Raw genomic sequence first — 20650 nt, 5'->3', positions numbered from 1 at the left:
AACAACAAACAGAATCTCCTCTCAGATCTGTCCTTTTATTTTTCTTTCTCCACATTTGTGGGAGAGAGGAAGGCTGGGGAAAAAGTCCTTTGGTCCTTTTTGCATAACCAGGAACAGACCTAAGGGGAGTCACACCATGTTGCCAGTGGCAGCTCTTCCTAAGAAATGTCACCACAGAGTTCAAACACTGGGCCAGGGACCCATTTTTACCAAGCATGGGTATTTGAAGCCTGGCCATGTGACGCGCTTGCCCGATCCACCTGCTTTTGCAGTGAAAAAAATTTGGTTACAAAAAAAACGCTGCCTGTGATCAAAATTGAAAAATTGCTAAAAAGTCCCATTCCGCAACAGATCGATCATCAGGTGCTAAACATTTTGCACAATACCTAATTTAAACAGGTAATGGTTATTTAAACTTAAATATTTTGCTTTACAGCTTCGTTTGTATAGCTTGGACATGGGTTAACAGGCTGAAAAATCTGAAATGATTCATATCTGATTTCCCAACATGAACATGTTTACCTCTTTTTAAAGGGACAAAACTCTGGATAGCTTTTAACTGTAAAGATTGTTTTGCAGTACACCTGTTTGATTGAACTAATACATTTATTTTCAGTGGGCAGTTATATCTATTAATAAGAATTATTATATTTATATAGTACTTTTCATCTGCCACCGAAGTGCAACATTCACCTGGATAATAAGCAGCAACCACTATAGGACTGCAGTCCTACTACACAACAGATCAGGGGACAAGTGAGAAACTACTTCAGGAAGTGAATCAAAAGGGAAATTTATATAGAACAGAATGTGCAAGCTCAAAGAATAACTAGTCAGAACACCAGATTTTACCAGAACCATTACCCATCCATATAAAGCCCACTGAGACACTTATTCTCCTATAGAATGAGCCTGATATGTTACGGCGTTCAAGATATGACCCACCACCTGTCAGTCCCAAAGAGAAAGCACTGCAGGATTACATAGACACTTCAGATGTGAGGCAACACTCTCCTTTGTGGATTCTTGAGAGCTCCACTCTTGAAACCAATGTTTTCTGCTTCTCAGACTGAAGTTAGCCATCAGATCACTATGCAGAAAGGAAGCGAAGCTGAATCAGCATCCGACAGCAGTTTCAGCTCATTTGCGAGAAGTGGGTTACTGGCACAGCTCTTCACGGTTGTCAGTGGGGTGGCTCTAGCACAGCTCTGACTGGCAAGGTCTCTGTCTTTGGGACAAGCTGTTGTGGCCTGACAAACAGAATATAAATAAACTGTAAGCACTCCTGGGCCTACAATGCATGCCAGGGAAGGGACTTGTAAGCTGTTACGAGCACTAAGAAGGAGAGATTAGGCAAAGCCTCTATTAGCCTGGGATTCTCAGTTCAGAGACTGTTTATTTAATGCCCAGCCAGGTGCTGACTATCTCCAGAAGACCTATGGTTGCAAGCCAGAGCATAAGAAAAGGGAAGAATCCCAAAGCTGTTCACTATGCTGCCCTAATTGGAGCAAAGACCATGTGCAGGACAACAGCTTCTCATTATACAGAATACTGTTGCTATTCTGTGCCCACCTGAAAATAAAGATGAGCAAGGGCTTAAGGAAGCTACATTTTCTGCACTGTTACCAGACCTGACCACGAACCTACAGTTTTCACCAATGAATTATGAAACAATTATGAAACATTTTAAGTTTCAAGAGGGCTTCAACTTAAGGGTCATTCTTAAAGATCCTATCCCCTGCCAAGCAAAAGAATGTAGAGTCACCATACAGAATAACAGGCTTTTGAGTTTGGTCAAACTGGACTCAAGTGAAACCAATGGCTTACTAGTCTGGAGCCATTAGTATTAGGCATGGGAATACAATAATTTTCTGTAAATTATCACTATAACCACAATTAAAAGCTGAATAACAAAAGCATGTATTTTTTCTTGAAGAATATCAAATTTAAAGTTGTTTATATTTTAAAAGCATGAAGACTGCCAGTAGAAGTAACCAATAGGAGGCAAACATTATTACTATTCTGCTTGTTCTTAGAAATGAAGTACAAAAAGTTCATGCAAATGCTTAGTTTGCTTCATAACACCATTTCAATCAACATATGCAACCTTCTCCGAAATAAATTAATCTATGGAAAAGCACTGTTACACTCTATGAACAAGAAAATGCTTTTCCCATCACTATTGCTATTATTGAAGCACAGCAGACAGAGAACATACAGGGTGTACTTTTTTTGTAGAGTTTTAAGTAGGTAGCTGTGTCAGCATGCGCAGGCTGCCAATGAACAGGCAAACGCTTATTCTATGCTGAAAGACGCAATGTTTTGGCTGTGGAGCTTCTTCACACCTGTCTTTCAGCATGGAATAAACTTTACCTGTACTTTATGTATGTTTTTTTCACTTGATGAAAAATAAAATATTTAAAGGTGGAGAATTCCACCTGTAAAACAGCAGGCACATGCTAAAGATTAAAAACACTACTGACAGTACAGTAATGGCAAAGCATGCATGACATAGTTAAAAAACAAATACCTTTAAAGAAGGAATTTTAAATTACAACAATATTTTTGTGAATATGGGAAAATATGATCATAATATTGTTCATCTTCAACTCTGTGAGTAGCAGTAATAATCTGCCAAAAAAGACGAAGGATAAAAGAAATATCAGATATTTCAAAGACAAATACAATATTGATTACAATTCAATACAATTCAGTCATTTTCTAATTTTGTTTTTTATTTTTTCATTTCATTCAAAACAAAAAGTCAACTACACAATATACTAGCATATTCTGTCATATTAACTCTCCAGTATTGGTCTGGATATCAGACGCTTTTGAAGTTTTTGTTTTAAACAGTATGTGGAAACTCGCATTGTCCGCACATGACAACTTATAGTCAGCTTTAGTCAGAAAATGCTTTCTGAAACCACTAATGCAGAAGATGCAGTTCAGAAAATAAAAAATCTCATCTTCCCTGATATTTCTGGATTTTGGTATTTGGTCCACCAAGATCCCTAACAGATGAAAACTACAATTACCTATATTTGAGATTAAATATGATAAAACAACTGCCATAAAATGACAATGATTACCATGATCAATGATGTTCACATCGTCTAGATAATGAAATGATGTCACTTTACTCTTTGTTCTTATACATGGTGAACAGTGCCACACCAATACGCCAAACCATTTTCTAAAAGAGAAAAACTCCAAACCAAGTTATTCTTTTTGAAATGAAAAACATATTCTTCACCCGTTATCAATCTCTATAAAAGTAAGGCTGTATATTTCAGTGAATTGGAAGCTGAGCGTTCAGGCAGCTTAGATGAAAAGTAAGGATGAGTTTCTATGGAATGGCATCAGGCCTTGATACAAGAGTTTGGATCTGACAAGAAGCAATTTAAACATCTGTTAAAATTTAAGATTGGGGAGGTCGCGAGAGATCATACCAGAATAGTATGCTGAGGAATACTGCTGTTCATCAAAGAACACAAGTAACTGTCAAAATGCACCTCACTCATTTCTCTGGGAGAAATTCAGACATATGGCTCCTAGACCTGCAGAGGAATTGCTCCAGAGTGTCAAGACATACAAGTCCCCACACTGCCTCACAACAAAGTACAGAGGTCCTTGAGTAGGTAAAACTATCTTGCCTCCTGCAAGTTGTTTTTATTTATAATTAACATTTTTTCTTTATATTTCAAATTACCTTGTCCTTTATCCTACCACTCCTTTAGCCTGCCTTCCTACAACCTTAGGCACATAAGAATCCTGATCAGGTCTAGTGCAAGTGTTCACATTACTCCTATCCTGGAGTCCTTGCACTGGCTTCCGTTCAAATTCAGCGTAGCCTTTAAAATCCTCATGCTCACCTATAAGGCTTTACATGGCTTGGCACCTCAATACCTGTCTGAACTATTATCGCCCTACTCCCCACCTCGCAACCTCCGCTCTTCAAATTCTGCCCTCCTTACTGTCCCCCAAGCCCGTCTACATTGTATGGGCGACAGGGCCTTCTCCTGCTATCCCCCCAAGCTCTGGAACTCTTTGGCCAAGGATATCGGAGAGTCACCTTCTCTAAACTCCTTCAAATCCAGAGTCAAAACCTTCTTCTTCAGAAAAACCTTTACTTAACTGGTTCCATTCTTCACCCCTCTGCTCTTCTTAGTACCACCTTCCACGGTCTCCTCTATTGTTATTGTTGTATTGTTGTAATTGTAATTGTGTCTTATCTTGTGAAATCTTCTTATTTATTGTTGTAGTCTTCTTATTTATTGTTATTGTCATCCTGGAAACCGCTTTGAGAAGCCACCTTTAAAGGTGCTATATAAAATAAAGTTTATTATTATTATCATTATTATTATTAAAGAGGAAAACATTCAGTTATTAACTGAAATATATAGGCTTTGCACATAGGAATTATACAAAGGAACTGAAGACATCCTGTTTAGCTAGAGTAATCTGGTCAGCCTGTTGCATTGGGGACAAGCTCATTTACTGAAGTAAGCAGAGTGAGACAAGCCTAGCTAATGACAATAATTGAAAATATCCTCTTGCACTATAATGAATCTGTTTATCCCAGTTTGCCTAATGGCAGTAATTGAAATTATCCTCTTTCCTTAACAGCGCATCTAGTTAGCCAAGTAAAGCTAATGGCAACGATTATTTTCCCATGACAGTAGTTTGTATAGTCTGCTCTGTAACGGAGGAGAGGGCCATGAGAAAGAAGTCACTAGTCAAACGCAAAATAAAGTAAAAAATGTGTGGGCTGCAACAAAAAGTCTAAACATGCCTGCAGACATTTAAGGGTTTTAAATTTGCTGCAGATAAAATTAAAACCTTTGATAAGTTTCCAAAAATATAATCTGTATAGTCTGATCTTTTGATTACAACAGCAACCTCAAACAATGGTGACTACGTTTTACATGTCACTTCAAAGGTGTTCGACCAAGCCATCCAGAAGACAAAAATACAGCCTACTCCCCACTAAGTCCCACCCAGATAAGTAGTGAAAGCTCAACAAATAATGGGTGGCAAGGTTTTTTAAAACAACACATCAGTTTAAAGAGGAACTGGCACTGCAGGCGAGGCTGCTTGCTTCACACTCAACAGAGTATGAAATCTTTCAGTTTCACCCTTTATTTTTGCAGCTGCAGTCTCCAGCAAAGCAGAGCAGGAATATACCCACAGAGAAGCAGGTTTCAATTCTGCATTTAAATGTGCCAAGACAAGAGAGCCAGATGGAGCCCCGAGCAGCTCCTGGCGCAGAGTATGGAATTCTATTCAACTTGCTGGAAAAGTTAAATCAATAGTGTGGTTGTGTACATGTGACACCAAAGTATTGGGACAGCAAAGTCAAAATTGTTACTTTTGCTTTAAATGAAACAATTTGTATTTTTGACCACAAAATTAATAGGAATAAGTACAATATAACTGCAATACAATTTGCATTTTTGATTAATGTCATGCTCAACCTAAGTATTTCAAGTGACCAAAACTACTTTTATTAGTTTATTAGTTATTTTTTGCAGTTTATTTTGAAATGCAGCAGAGATCTGTTAAGTGAGTAAATCTGCAGAATCCAGTCAGTCTATACTGAAAATTTTAAGACACTGACCTTTGTGATCAAATTACCTTTTGCCTTTGTCAATGTAATACTTTTAGCAGAACAGTTTCGGGTTATATGTGCACCACATTAGTTATGGGATAATGTTACTATAGACTGACTTTTTTACACACATTTGATTTTTGTGTCTATTTAAAAGCTACAGATACCTCAATTCTAACTAATAAAGATTAAAAGGGGTTAATTCACGAAATACGTTGAACTTGTTTTTACAATCAGAATGTACAAACCTCATGCAAGTAAGAGTGCAACATCCGAAGTATGGATGGTCTGTAACATGGTTACAACTATGCTTGCAACAACTAGCGTCTAATCTATTGTTAAATATTTTTTACATTGCGCTTAGATTTTTCAATTACTCCAAACTTGTCTTTTGCATGACAAAGGAAGTCTTGGTTGATTTTATAGGATAAGTTAATTTTTATGGAGCAGCATCCCATCTCACTGTTAATGTGCTTCCCAGTTGTAACTGAGATGTGTGAATGCCTTAAACAGGTGAAGAAATGGACTGCAGAAAAGACAAAGGAAAGCATAAAAAAACTTGATGATAGCTACACGAAGTCTCCACGAAGTCACCACTACTCTTTATGTAGTCTCTCTATGCGCTTCAGTGACTGAATGAAAAATGGTTTTACAGTTTTGTTCCTTCAGCACAGACTAAGCCATGTTTTGTCACATGCAGAAGAGACAGCGTACAAACAAAAGCAGTGCTGTGCAACACGTCATTATATTATTTAAAATAAATTACTGTAATCACAGCAGTACTTACTTCAATTAAGCAATTATTGGAACCAGTAACCATTTATGAACTGTAGCAATACTTATGCAGGATTTCCCTTAACTTGCCCCTTTTCAGCTTTTGGATGAACTTTTATTAAAGAGTATTATTTTGATCAATAGATATCAGGGACATAATTTAGAATCTCTTTGCAGACCTGAAATTCATTTCAAATTTTAAAAGGGCATTTTTAAGAAGCTGCATACTTTGACAGGTGTGCTTGCAGTGATTCCAAAGAAAAGGATTATATTGTATATAACAAGTATTTCAGCAATACAAAAAGGAAAATGGGCTTAAATACCAATTATGCCGGCGTCACACTACACGACTTTTCCTACGATTTTCAGTCGTAGCCTTCATTTACATAATCGTAAGAAAATCGCAGCGAGTTGTAGAGTCGCAGCACGCGCCTGTTACCGTCAGTTGTGTAGTGTGACACTCCCAGCGACTCAGTCATAGTGCTCTTAAGAGACCCTACAACTCTCAGCGACTCGCTACAATACTGGTTTGATTTTCTTGTGGCAAGTCGCAAGTTAGGGGTGGGCAGTGAGCCAGATGTGTACTTGTGAGATAACGTACCCATTATATTACAAGTTATAGCGCAATACTAATTTGTTGACAATTTGTTTTAAAGGTGTTTGATATTTTTAACTTTTATTTTTGTAACTTTTTCTATATTTATAAAGAAGAATTTTATTTTTGAAGATGTTTATTTGCGTACATGCTTATTCTCCATGTTGTTTGTTGACATTAGTGCGGTGCTCCTCTTTTTATTCCGGTGTGCGCCACATAGATTGGCTGCCAAAATGAGGCGACCTTGCGATACCTTCGTGGTGCAACACGAGATTTGGAACCGTGATGAAAAGTTGTGAGGGAACCGTGTAATTAGTCACCCCCTGCAATTCCTAGTCGTATAACCTGACACCCTCTAGGACAGAAAAGGCAGTGGGATTCAGCAACTGCAGTCGTTATATGTGACATGCTCTCCGAGTCCTATAGTGTGTCGCCAGCTTATCGGGGCAATGCAGCAGTGGATAGGTATGCTATATTTTTTCTATATTGGTTTCTGCAATTTTATGTTAACACCATAAAAGCTTACAAACCAGAGAAAGGAGATGAAGACAACAAGAAAACTGTTAAAGGTTCAAGTATATCACAGACTTTAAAAAAACTGAGGTATGTGAGGTATATGAGCACAAAGGGCACGTTTTCTCCCCTGTTCAATATAAGTAGACAATACATACGGTACATGCTGACATGTCTAAATCAGGTTTTATAGTGTCTGTGGTTTGTCTGAACTGGGTCTTCATTACACCCTATTACACTGGAAAAATGAGAGCCAACTGATAAATTTTGTAAGACTTCAGAAAGGGGCACATTCCCTCAGGTAGCTGCTTTTGAATTCTCCTGCTCAAGTCAGTTGTGAAGCTCACAGCACCTTTTCTCCAAAAGGCAATAACCACAGTAAAGAGGTGGATCAGAAAGGGAATGAAACCACTCCTTTACAGTTTTCTGTCCCATAGTTCTCCAACCTACCCTAAACCACCCCTTCTAAACTTCTAGTGTCTCTTCTTTACTAAAATGTGAAATTCTGCACACTGAAAAGAGTATGTTTTTTTCTACAGTTCATGTCACTACTGAATATGTATGGCTGCATTATGTCAAAGCTTAGTTTCATTGTTAGTATGAACAGTGCTGTGTTTCTATGGATGTGTCTGAGGTAAAGTGACAAGTAAACCAATGTTTAATAGAACACACATTAAGCCGTCCATTTATACAACAATCTACCTCAAATTCATACCCAACAGTGTGCCCCAACAGTGAAAAAAGTGGCATACCAACCATGAAATCTGGTTTTAACTGCGATTTGTGGTCTATGCTTCATAATCATGTTAACACTTCAGCAGATGCTGACCACTCTTTGACTGTGTGAAAATCAGTTAAAGAGAGTTGAGAATTTCCCACCTTGCAAGGTTACAAGAAAGAGTCCCTTAAGTTGAGATGGGATCCCATAACTGTATCAGGAGGACCAGAATTGCATAGTACAACAGCTCAAATCAGATCACAGAATTAAACTCATGTTTTACTGTTCAATGATGTCGCATAGGAGCAGACTGTAACCAATGTTTTTAAAAAAACAAAGATCCTGAGAAACAAATAACTTGAATGAAACATCTTAAGGTAATTTCAAAGCCATTTTAAATTGTCTCATATAGGAGCCTGAACAGGAGTCCCCAAACTGGGGACTGGGGCGGAGCGGTGGCTCTGTGGCTAAGGATCTGGGCCTGTGGCTGGAAGGTTGCCTTCCAAACCCTGCGGCCAGCAGAGGAATCCTACTCCGTTGGGCTCCTGAGCAAGGCCCTTAACCCCAACTGCTCAAGGGGTGCTGTACAATAGCTGACCCTGTGCTCTGACCCCAGGCTCTCTCCCTGTCTGTGTGTCTATGTTTCTCATGGAGAGCAAGTATGCAAAAAGACAATTCCTAATGCAAGAAATTGTACAGGGCTAATAAAGTGATGTTATGTTAAACTATTTGAAGTCCAAGCTGCTGGCCAGGTTTCTCAGGTAAACGATTAACATTTCCCTTCCCCACCTTGTTAATCTCACTTTTTTCAAACATGTCATTACCTGGAAGAAGTTTTTTTTTAGGCTCATCCTAGATAACACCCTAATCCTCATGGTAAAAATGCTTTTGTTCCTTTCTCTCAAAATCTCATCTTCTGAACTAGAAAACAATAGTCCACAGAGCTCCTACTGTAAAACAAAGGTGAAAGATTTCTCAGAATCTGGACGCATTTAGCTGCATTAGGATACAAGCAAAATTCTTGCTCGGTACGCCATCCTATCCAGTAGTGCAGTTAACATTAGGCTTCCATGTCCTAGATCGTATGAAGCAAATAAAAGTTTAATAGTGGTTACTGAACCACTGAACTTAAGTAAAAGGAACAAGGCTGTATCATATAATGTGGTGAACCTCCCTCCTTTTCTGGATTATACTTAATCCTTCTTACATTCCACAGGCAAAACGAAACAAATGACACTTGAAGGACTGTCTAACCAAACGTGTGCCAAGGGAGAAAACTTAAACGAGTGAGGAAATAAAGGTCACTGCTGCTCACATGTTCGATATCGGTTTCAGAGCAACAAAACAAATGAACGTGGGCAAAATATATTTCATTCCCACTGTGCAGGTCATCATTCAGAGAAGGACAGAGTGTGGGGATGGGCGGTGGTACTTCATCAAGTTTATTCATGCTAAGAAAACGTAAACAAGTAGAAGGAACCTCAGTGAAAGAATGAAATGATGAAATGCAACCAATCACTTTCAGAACAAATTTAAGTCCTAAATGTCCATTCTGACATCTGATACAGTTACAGCTGAAGCAGCCAAGTAGTAAATCTCTAATTTCCATGCGTTCAAACACATGGCTGTCTTCAACACTTACTCTGTAATGACTTTTAAGGGAGACCATCTATACTGTATATCTGGAACAGTTTAATATCTGGAATTGTTCATTCAATTACTAATGCAACTGCTTGGCTGTACACCTGCACAAATCAGCATGCAAGCTATAATTGTGTCGCCGTCAGGGGAGAGTTAAAGTGTACATGGGAATCCTGAGTGGCTTAGATGGCAAAAAATGTTGTCTTAGCACAGGTGGTATAAGATGGCGGGCTCAAGCCTGAGTCATGTCACCAGCTGACTGCGACCGGGATTCCCCAAGCGACAGCCAACACAATTGGTGGTAAATAAGGGAGACCATAGTTGGCCAGGACTGTCTTGGCTTCCTGTCAACACAGCGACCTCTGTGGCTTGCAGACATGCGGTGCCATCAGTAAGGACCACCCATCTCCTCCAATCAGCCAGTACAGGGCTGTGCTGCCTATGATGTGTTTAGAGATGAGTGGATTGACAGCTGGTGGGTCGGATGAGTCTGCCTACACTTTCTCACTCTCCCCCTTGTGAGGCTGCAGAGCCTCTAGTCACGAGCCAAGATTGTGCAAGAAAATATAGATTCAACTTTTTTTTTTGAAAAAGTGTATTGTCTAGCATTCCCTAGTACAATAAAATCATACGGATCACAAATTAAAATGCAAATCATTGGATTTACTGTTGCAACGAAGCATCTATTGTAGCAGCTTTCAGTGACAATTCAGAATTCAAAAGTATTTGTGTGCTACTAAGAGCCTTCCACTTCTAAACTTGACAACCCATGCAGTTTCAAGCAGAGCTCTGGGCTGTAACTGAAGTGCCAAATTACACCAATCAACACCATTTAACTCCTCTTAGAAAGGCCCCTCTCAAATATGTGAATGCTCAGCTAATGCAGCACTACTTTAATTCAGACAAGCCACAATTAGTTGAAAAGTTCGCAGTGGTTCATGGATGAAGCAGAGGTCTTTATATCTATCCCTCAAGCTTTTCATTAAAATTAGCTTCCCCATAACAAGGGCTGGAAGCTTTTAGAAGATGTGCTTGGCTTATATCTTGTCATGCAGCACTGATAGGGTCACCCACTAACCTATTCTTTTCGAGTGCCTTAAATTCAAGCGATCTCAGCAATTAAACAAATTCCAATATATTTTACTTTTGATTGCAGGGCTTGTCAGCTCAAGTCTTACTTTAAAAAAAATACAACAGGTACAAACTATGTTGAAAAGAAAGCAAGAATTGCAAGCAAGCAGTGACAGGATGCTACCAGGGCACAGAAAACTGGAGCTAGAGGCCGGAGATGAAAACTGATCAGGTCGACATGTTGATACAGAGTAACAGGGCTTGTTCAGTGTCATTTTTTTTGCAGTGATGCAACCCTCTGGAATTTGTAAAGCCTTGTAAACCAACAGGGTCACTTGATCTCTATCTTTAGGCTCACAGGACTTGTTTGCCGATATGTGCTCTACACAGCACCTGGGCGCAGGGAGACGCATTCGAGACAGCGGACTCAATCCCCAGCCGCCAATGAGCTACAGAGATTGATCCTCCTTATAATTCAGCAGTAATTTTAACACGCAAGGCAGACACAAACTTACTAAATGGAGCAGGCTTTTTTAATGTTCCTTTGGGAACTTTCTACTTAAAGGTTTACGGTTACCTTGAAAGAAAATACTAAACTCAGTTAAATATCAGGCTTCCTTTTCGGTTTTTATGCCTTGCTACCAATGTAAAAGTCAGCATTTGCAGTAGAAGGTGAAGTGATTTATAAATATGCAGATGCGTCTATCTCAACTGTTTTACTAAAGATGTAGCACTATAGCATATCAGTCATCAACACTGACCTGAGCTTTGATCTCCCAACACATCATTGTAAAAGAAATACCATGATCAAACAATTCTGAACTACCACTAATGGACAAAGGACAGGAACCTCTGGGAATAGACATGTAAACAGGTTAAGAAATTTATCATTTAGATTCTAACAACATGGGTTCCTGTCTCACATCCCTGTTCCCCAATGCACTGTCAGCAAAGGTGCTGTATGGGTGATAAAGATACGGCTGTTTGAGGAAGAAAAATTACTTCAGGGATGCACAGTCTGCTTGGAGAGAGAAACTTTGGCCAGCACAAGACAAGGGTGTGCTTTTCCTGGCTTCTCCACATCCGTGGCAGCTGTCAGCTGGGCTCCCAAGGTCAGGGAGTCCTCTCAGGCATGTCTCTAGACCCCCTGCCCTCTTGTCATCTTATTTGGAACAGTCACACTATACCCGTCGCTCCCAGCACTACACTCACCACAACATTCCTTAAGTCTTTGCCTACTGGATTTGTGAAACATGACACTATACTAAAGCGTTAGAATACTTCTGCCTTCACACTGTGCATCTTAGCTTTCCTCTAGCAATCCTATAAAGTAGTGTGCAGAATTTGAATTACATCACAGCACAAAGCACATAATACATGGGAACAACTGTCTAGAACTCTGCTTTATAACTGTACATTGCAATATATACTAATCAGAAGGGAAGAGCAGGGGAGACAGGGGCTAGAAGACATAGGACTCTCATCAGCCTTCACCTGCTGTAAATTTACTGTCTGTATTATTATTATTATTATTATTATTATTATTATTACAGTGTATTATTATAAGTGTTAGTGATCTCAGCTTACCATTAAAGCAGTTGCACTAGAACAGAAAAAAGATTATGAACAATAAACATTTTCCAAAAAGTGAGACCATCAACAACTTTTCACACTGTGACCCCCACAGCACGGGCAGCAGAGCTAAGGGACTTGACAGAAGTCTTAATCTATTTCTCATGCATATTAGTGCAAGCCTACAGGGGCTACGAGGGATAACCTAACCAACTGGCAAAGTTTGGCAATTTGCCTGGTGTACCCCATGAGCTCCTGGTCACAGCTGATTAACAACACAGCCCAGCTTCTAGCCAGTAATCTCTGGACTGTGGGGTTAAACCAAGCAGAGATCTTTTCCAGTGAAATACTTATAAGCCCCCTGGGACTGAGTTCAGTGTTTTTACACTTCAATACAAAACTGGAGTCTTGGTGACATTCAAGTGCTGGCACACTGCCCATTTAGAATGAAAATGAGAGCAGCTAATGGTAAAAACACAATACAAAGCAGGGAAAACTACATTAATCCTCAAGTCACGATGCAGATTTATATGGCAAAGGGCAAATCCATGATAATTCTTAATGAGAAGTACATTAAGCATCTGACCTGCATTCTAGTTTTTATTTAGCAAACTCTCTCTCTTTCTATTAGGTTGGCTAAGGGTGAAGACGATACGCTCAGATGCCAGATGTGCTGGCCAGAGATGAGCTGTTGTTACTACTGTCCTATCTGATGGCACACTATGGTCTTGCAATGTTGCCATAGGAATCAAAACAATAAGTAAACAAGTTTCTGCAACCCAGTTCACAGGCCAGGCGTAAAGTGGCTGTGCCTTTTCTGAATACCCACACATGCTGTGGCTTGTCCAGCCAACAGAAGTGTCCAGGACCACTTCAAAACAGATTTTGGAAAACGCAGACATGATATTTTGATTGTATTTTATGTTAACTAGCCAAAGTATACAGAAGAGATGAGACAAAATCCCTGTCTCTTGCATGCTTATGCATCCTCTTTGGTGCTCCAATGTGATATGATGAAACAAGACTCCCTGGACTTTTGTTAGAGTAAGGTGTGTAGATAATCACTGAAGAAAATGAAGCACCTCCTCACTGCATGTCTTATAGCAATAGCCCCCAACCCTGGTCCTGGAAACCCCAATCCTGCTGTTGTTTTTTGTTCCAGCCAAGCTCTTTCCTTAACAGAATCCTTAACTGAGCTCACAGACTACAAACCTTTTTTTGTGTGATGGTTTTTTTTCTAATCATATGTTGCCTATGAAATGAATAATTAAAAAGTAGCCTACAACATGTCCAGGAACTGAAAACAGAGATCAAATTCATCCTTTCATTAGGTCAACCAAGAGTTCAATTCTGTAACTGTGAGCTCACCTGGAGTGAAAAGCAACATGTGTGGGGATCCAGGGCCAGAACCTTGGCTTGCAGAATAACCTCTCTGTGGTGTCTGCTTTCCTGCTTATGTTTCTGGCCACAAATCTGTTTCATACCAATAGGATGAAGCAATTTCTCTCACCTAAAATCATAAGCTAATCAGCAAGACATTATGTTTTACTAATTAAGCATAAAAACAGTAATGGTACATTCAACGTGAACTCAAACCAGTCAGTGCAGTTGAAAACGGTAAAACTGTATGTCCATGGCTATATTTGAAAGTTTCTGCCTCATTCAAAAGCCCACATGCACAAACTTAGCTTATCTTTCTGTTTAAACACTAAAAAGTCACTCCCCGACCCCCAGTCCTCACACTGTCCTTGCCTTGACGTGTCCAGTTTCAAAGACCATGTGGGATTCCTTCTGCCGCCTCATCACAGATGCACTTAAAATATCGCTCTGAAAGAAAATGATCTAGGAGGGATAATAAAGGGAATAACATTTCACTTGCAGAATTAGTGTGCCATGGGAGACTAATCCAAAGCGAAGAGCTAGGGTAATGATTTTGCTTTTAATTATTCAGCTTTACTTATTTGCACATTTAATTATTCATTTGCGTGTCTGTGAATTTCAAACACCAGGGGAGCCTCTGGAAAGACAAAAGTCTTGTTAAAAGATGTTCCCCTGGGAAGACATCCAGTACTGCACTGTAGTACCATAACAGCCAACGCTTGACTAATAGGGCAGGTGAGCATACCATGTGCTGAGGTGGGGAATGTGTCACCCACTGGAGGATGAGCTTGTATCAATCATACAGACAGCTCACTTTTAGTTGTATGCCTCCTAATTTGCATGTTTGAAACTTCAGAATTTCATTATTTAACTCAAGAGGAATCTGACAGCACAAGTTAAACTTTGGCAGCATTTCAATTTACTCTCAGCGTTGATGGATACATTTCGAGGAATCAGAATGCAATGCAAACAGACTGAAATGACTACACAAAAGGGTTTCAAGATCAAATACCTTTCCTGAAAGTTTTTTTTTAAATAAAAAAAGTTAATGACTGAAAACTCTATCAATTAAAATTCAAATCAATAAAGAAAACCAACCATCATTACAAAGCAAATAATGTAATTTGCATTAATTTTAAGTTTTACTATCAATTGGAATTTGACCTGAAGTTATAGAATACTGCAAGGGATCTTTGTTGAACACTGCTAAGTTCTTTCTACTGCTGGTTAAGAACTGTACTTTCTCTTTAATTTCCTTGCAGAACTCGAATACATGGCCTACATTATGAAAAACTCATTATCCTTTTTAACTACCACTTATCTGTAGACCTACCTAAATGCTAATCTTTCTAACTTGAAAAGGCTATCTTTCAGAGCTATTTGCTCAAGTGTGAACTCCCGCACTGTTTTCCATTTACAAATGGAAGCCAAAATTATAAACATGACATTGTTCATGTAAGATTATGCACCAGTAAACGTCTGCAATTGTTTACAAAAAAAATCAGGAGCCAAATAAAAAAAATCACCCTTTAAAACACAAAGCTCAGCCAATGTAAAACTGGGAGCTCACTCTTCTCAACCCAACCTGCCCACAGTATAAATTTCTGCCTTCTACAAGACCATCAGCATGAGGCCGTGTTTTTCATAAGCTCATGCTGATCCTGTTTCTTCTTAGCTTTTTGAAGGTTAATTTTTCCTCCAAGTTTAAGCTTTTCATTTTAATACTGTGAATGGTATTACAAAGCGTATCTCAACAAACCTAGGTTCTATAACTGATTAAATCCTCCTTTTCAGACCTAGGGTACACCCTGTCTTCTCAGTCAAACACAATACTTTCTCTCTTGTGCAGTGCAAGGAATCACTTGCTTCAAAACCCAGGGCTGCCGGTGCTAAGCTGAGGTTTGTATTGTCACAGGCTTCAAGAGCTTAGCCCTCACCTGGAGTTCCCCGATCCACAGACAAGACATGGAGAGAGGAAAGGGTCACCATTAGATACAAGGAATCAAGATCAGCTCCCCAACTCTAAATCCAAGCCAGAAGGAGAACACAAAGGCTGGAAAGATCTCCAAAATCTCTCGCAGGAGGGCACTTATTACAAGGGAAGCCATGGCACACTATATCAGATGTTCATTCTCTGAACATTGTTTCATCTCTTTGGCATTTTTTTATAATACGATATGATTAGAATCAGTGTAAAAACACGTTTGTTTCATAAAGCACTGCTTTATTTCTTTAGCCAGTGGGAGTCGTGCTCAAGTAGTCTCATATCACAGTCTTTCCAGACTATCGCAGTCCTTTCAGATTTTACACTGCTTTGCTTTGTTCTCCATAGCTTGTACATCAAAATTTCAATATGCAGCCACTGAAATGAAGCAGATACCCACAAAACAAAACTTCATTAATATAGCCCTTAATGACAGATCTTTGCACCCCATGCTTAATATTTTATGTAAAATAAAATCAATAACCAACTACATTGATTACAAACTCTGTACATAAGCAATGAAACAGTACTTTCCTCATTCTTAATTCTTAATATTACATTAATTTAAACTAATTTTTAATTCATGGACATGAAAATATTTTGGAAAGCCTGAAGCAAATGTAATCTAAGCAAAACTGGTAGACACTTCCTTCTTCAGCACACGAAATTACAAAACAACCTCTATATCTAAATTACCAAAAAGGTAAAAAATACAAAGATTTATCCCCCTTAGAGGATGGGAAATATCAGTTCAGTGAATTCCGTGATATTTGCATCTTTCTATAGATTGTTCTAATGACACAAGAATCATTAATATCACTAAAATGTTTCCCTTGCTGAACACATGAATTTCCCAACACTAAAGTCTATATTAATGTTGTACTTAAAAGCTGTAGCGAAGCATTTACTGACAGATTGGGCAAACTCACAGCCTCCGTTTCATTCCTTTGCAAACCCAAATAGTTTTATTAATGAACTCTTATTAACTTATCTGATTCTGTCACTGAAAGTGACTAAAATAACTGAGGATTAGCCTTGCCTCAGACAGAGATGCGAGTGCCAAGGTTGGCTGTGCCCGATTTATTCGTTAGTTTCAACGTGATTAATCACACAATCTTTTACGGCAACATCCCTTAATCAATTAGCATGGATAGGCGTGAATCCCACACTGATCCAACAGTGGTGTCAGAATGCAAACAGCTAGCTCTCTTGGAGCAAAACAGAAAACACCCCCACCTCTGTCGCTTCAGGGTGTGTTTTCATGGCATGCACTTTAAAGAACTTCTACCAACACCTCCCCCTCCTCCATCTTCTGTTGGTCTTGTGCTCTGTCATGTATCCTTGCTTCAACATAAAACTTGAGAATTAACACACCCTATCCCATCCACAACTCTGCCTGTTCTTCTCTCTTTCATATAGTAGATGTGAATGAGTTACCACTCCATAAAGAAAAAAACCTTTTTGACTCAATTTTATGTTTTGTTACAGTCAAGTCTTGTACCCTACATGTAAAGTATAAAAACTGCCCAATTTATCACCTCTGAAAACGGCAAAAAAAAAAAGGTTCACATGCAGCTTTTGACTCCACTGTCTTGAAGAAGGCTGTTCTCCTCACTGCCGGGCTTCTGACGTTTAAATCGCGATTCATTCAAATCCCACGGGACTCATTTCCTCTAATAGCCTTTCCCAATTACAAATCGCCTTACGACCTCTGCTCGGAGATGTGCCATAGAAGGCAGCATTTTACACTCGTTCCAGGTTCGAAAAGTATGCAAAAGCTTCCAAAATGGAAGGGTGTGCGGGCAATACTGAGCCTATTGAAATGATGCATTTTAAAAGTGTTGGCGCCAGTCGCAGGATGGCAACCTGACGGGGCTGGATTTTTGTTGATGTTGTAGTTTTGTTTTGCGTTGTGTTCTGACCCAGACTAGGCTCATTCGAGCCCGTTCACCTGTGACACTTAGACCAGATGGGGCAGTAATTCTTCACATTCCGTCAAGACCTCTTAGCGTCAGGACTGCTGGTCAAGGCGCAGAGCTCAACTGCCAAACAATACTGTTCACCCTAAGCCAGCTGGCTGTTACTCCAGCAAGACAGCCCTGGATCGCTAAATGCAATGTATTATTAGAAATTAGCTTAGGAAATATGTCTTACATGACCTAAGCTATTTAAGCACACACTCAAATGCACGACTACACTATACACGTTTGCAATCATAACTTCAATTCAATCGGACAGCAGTTCTAGGGGATGAATACGATTTTTCAGAGGTCTGCTAAACTGAAAGGCAGATTAGAACTTCTTCCGTACAAACGTTAAAGCAGGACAAGTCATTTGTACAATTGGACAAACCAGAAAGAAATAAAAGTAGTATAAAACGATAAATTAAATAATAATACGTTTCTTTTACTACTGCAGCTGTGTTTTAAGAATGCTCTTAAACCGCAGCTGGTTTGCACGATGAATGGTAGGAACCAAAAACCTGTTTCAAACCTCGTGTGATATAAATACACGTACGATGGGAAACATAACCAGCAAAGTTTAAATGTTCGTTGAAATACGCGACGTAGCTACTGTAGATGGCTAAGCTTGGCATTTCGGACAAGTCGATACACACAGCAGATTTACAGCCTGTACTCGACTCTGGTTGGGGGGGAAAAATGTATTTTTTTACAGCTAGCCGACCCCGATCCTGGTGTGACACGAATGCATGTCCACGTTGGATAGCTTAATTATTGCCGTGCTATTTAGAAAACCCGCCCTAAACGAAAACACAAACAGTAAAAGTTGCTGTTCCGTGTTAGAGAAGACCACTTACCTTTTATAATCCGCTCGGTGGTGGATTGCTTATTCTGGTCTTTCCCAGACATCTTTCACCTCGACTCACCTCAGGAATTTTGTATTCTAATATTTCCCCCTGCGTACGTTTATTCTGTCCTTTTTTTATTTCCCCTCGAATTCAAATCCAGCAAACCAGGACAACCCAAAATGGGAGTTCCTTGGTTAGTTAGGAGGTGAAAAAAAATGTGAGGGGAAAGGGGAAAGGGGGGGAAACCCACTTTACTCGACGAAATTATTTTTTCCTGACAAATTTTGCTCTCCCCTCTCTTCTTTTTCGTTAGCTATCCAGCTGCTGTCAATTTCTGTCACAGAATCAGTCCAAACCAGCTAACTTAAAAAATGTAGCCAGGAAAAAAAAAACGGTTTTGCAAATCCAGTCTCCCAATTTTGGCGAGTCGAAGTCTTTTAATGCCACGGTGTTTAGCTGCTGGGTTATTTGACTGTATTTCACTGCTTTCGGGCCTATGTCTGCTTTAGGGTTTTTTTCTTCTCTCTCTCTTCGCTCTATCTTCCAGCCTCTGTCCCTGTTCACTCGGATTAAACTCTGTAATCCCCCCACAAGCGGATTTCCTACAACATGGCGGCAAGAAACTCGTGAAAGCAATGGCTTTTGGGTAAAGTAGTCTTGATACCGCAGGGGAGGAGAACTAGTACCGTGCTCGAGTCACAGAAAATACTACATTTCCCAAAAAAGACCTGCATTATCGTATTTGATTAAAAGGGTGCCACCGTGGATTTCTGGGAAATGCAGTTTAGGACTTCAGTACTGTTTTAAATGACAGTTCACGTTTTGAACTACATATTCCAGAAAGAGCTGCTTTAGACACAAACAGTATGAAGGCCTTCGGGAAGTTGTGTTTTATTTAACGTTGGCGGTCTTTTGACTAAAATGACAATGATGTGTGTTCTGCAGCTTGAATCGACTTTTATGTTCCTGAACAGTATTCATTGTCTAGCACTAGAGATGGTGCTTAAATTTCAGATTTTGATATCAGATTTACAAATTGCAAAACCATTATAAATCATTCTGTAATATTCATACACTGTAAATTATATTCCTACACTTCAGAAAAGTTGCATCTGTTCAGACCCACAAATATGATTTGCAACATTTACTGACAGAAATTTAGAAATGTGGAATTGTGAATTTACACATACAATGGTGATAAGTGCAGTGAGAATGCTGAAGTTCATTTTTAAGCACTTTTCAAATGAAGCAGAAACTCAATGGTTGAAATGCATTCTTGGAATAATGATGTCATGGATGTCGCGAGGTGAAATGACCAAGTCGTTGAAAGGCCACTCCTCTACTGATGCTGCCAAGTGCCAATACCACTCAAGATCCAGCAAGATCTACTCAACCACTCATAGGACTATCAAGATGGACAACACAATGCATCACGTCTGCACAGTAACAGTGATGGTTAACTCAACTATTTCTTCAGGCACCTGGCAATATGGTAAGAATGAAGCAATGTCATTTGGTTGTGTGTGTGTGTGTGTGTGTGCTCAACAGAAAGAAAATAGCAAGGGTGGCATTCTATGTCTCATTTCATGATGGTAGAGCATAGTATACTGTAACAATCACTATAAACTGAGGTCTAAAGAAGCAACATATGGGGTGGTTGGATATTTATCGTCACCAGCGACAGTATTTGTTCCTGAAGTTTGACATAATGTAATGTAGTAGGTGACATTCAGACACCAGAAACTGCAAAGGAATCCATCTTGGGTAAGCTAGAGGATATCCATTAGAACATAGCTCAAACCAGTAAGTCTTAAAGATGATGGTATAATAACTATTTCTAGGGATCAGAAGCTCTTGTTAGGCTAATGATCTCCTGAGCAAGTAGTTAGTCATCCTAAAGGAAGTCTGGTCTTTAAGGGCTAAAGATTATTAAGGTTTTTTTTTTGTTTCAAGCAATCTTTAAATAACAAAGTACCTACTCA

At 39.3% G+C, this 20650-nt stretch overlaps 1 protein-coding gene across 2 annotated transcripts in view; it reads right to left on the bottom strand.

The window, feature by feature from the left end:
* Nucleotides 1–19270, bottom strand: part of ppp3ccb (protein phosphatase 3, catalytic subunit, gamma isozyme, b) — an 80890-nt gene extending 61620 nt beyond the window's left edge. For both annotated transcript variants that reach the window (XM_088624478.1, XM_088624479.1), the window contains exon 1: nt 18678–19270. In XM_088624478.1, coding sequence (XP_088480604.1) covers nt 18678–18729 — 52 coding nt within the window. In that variant the 5' untranslated portion in view covers nt 18730–19270. The remainder of the gene's footprint in view (nt 1–18677) is intronic.
* Nucleotides 19271–20650: the final 1380 nt, after the last annotated feature.

This window comes from Lepisosteus platostomus, chromosome 3 (assembly GCF_059453375.1).
Source record: "Lepisosteus platostomus isolate fLepPlt1 chromosome 3, fLepPlt1.hap1, whole genome shotgun sequence".
NCBI classification, from domain to species: domain Eukaryota; kingdom Metazoa; phylum Chordata; class Actinopteri; order Semionotiformes; family Lepisosteidae; genus Lepisosteus; species Lepisosteus platostomus.
The sequence above is the reverse complement of the archived record's forward strand: the minus strand, read 5'-3'. Positions and strand labels throughout refer to the sequence as shown.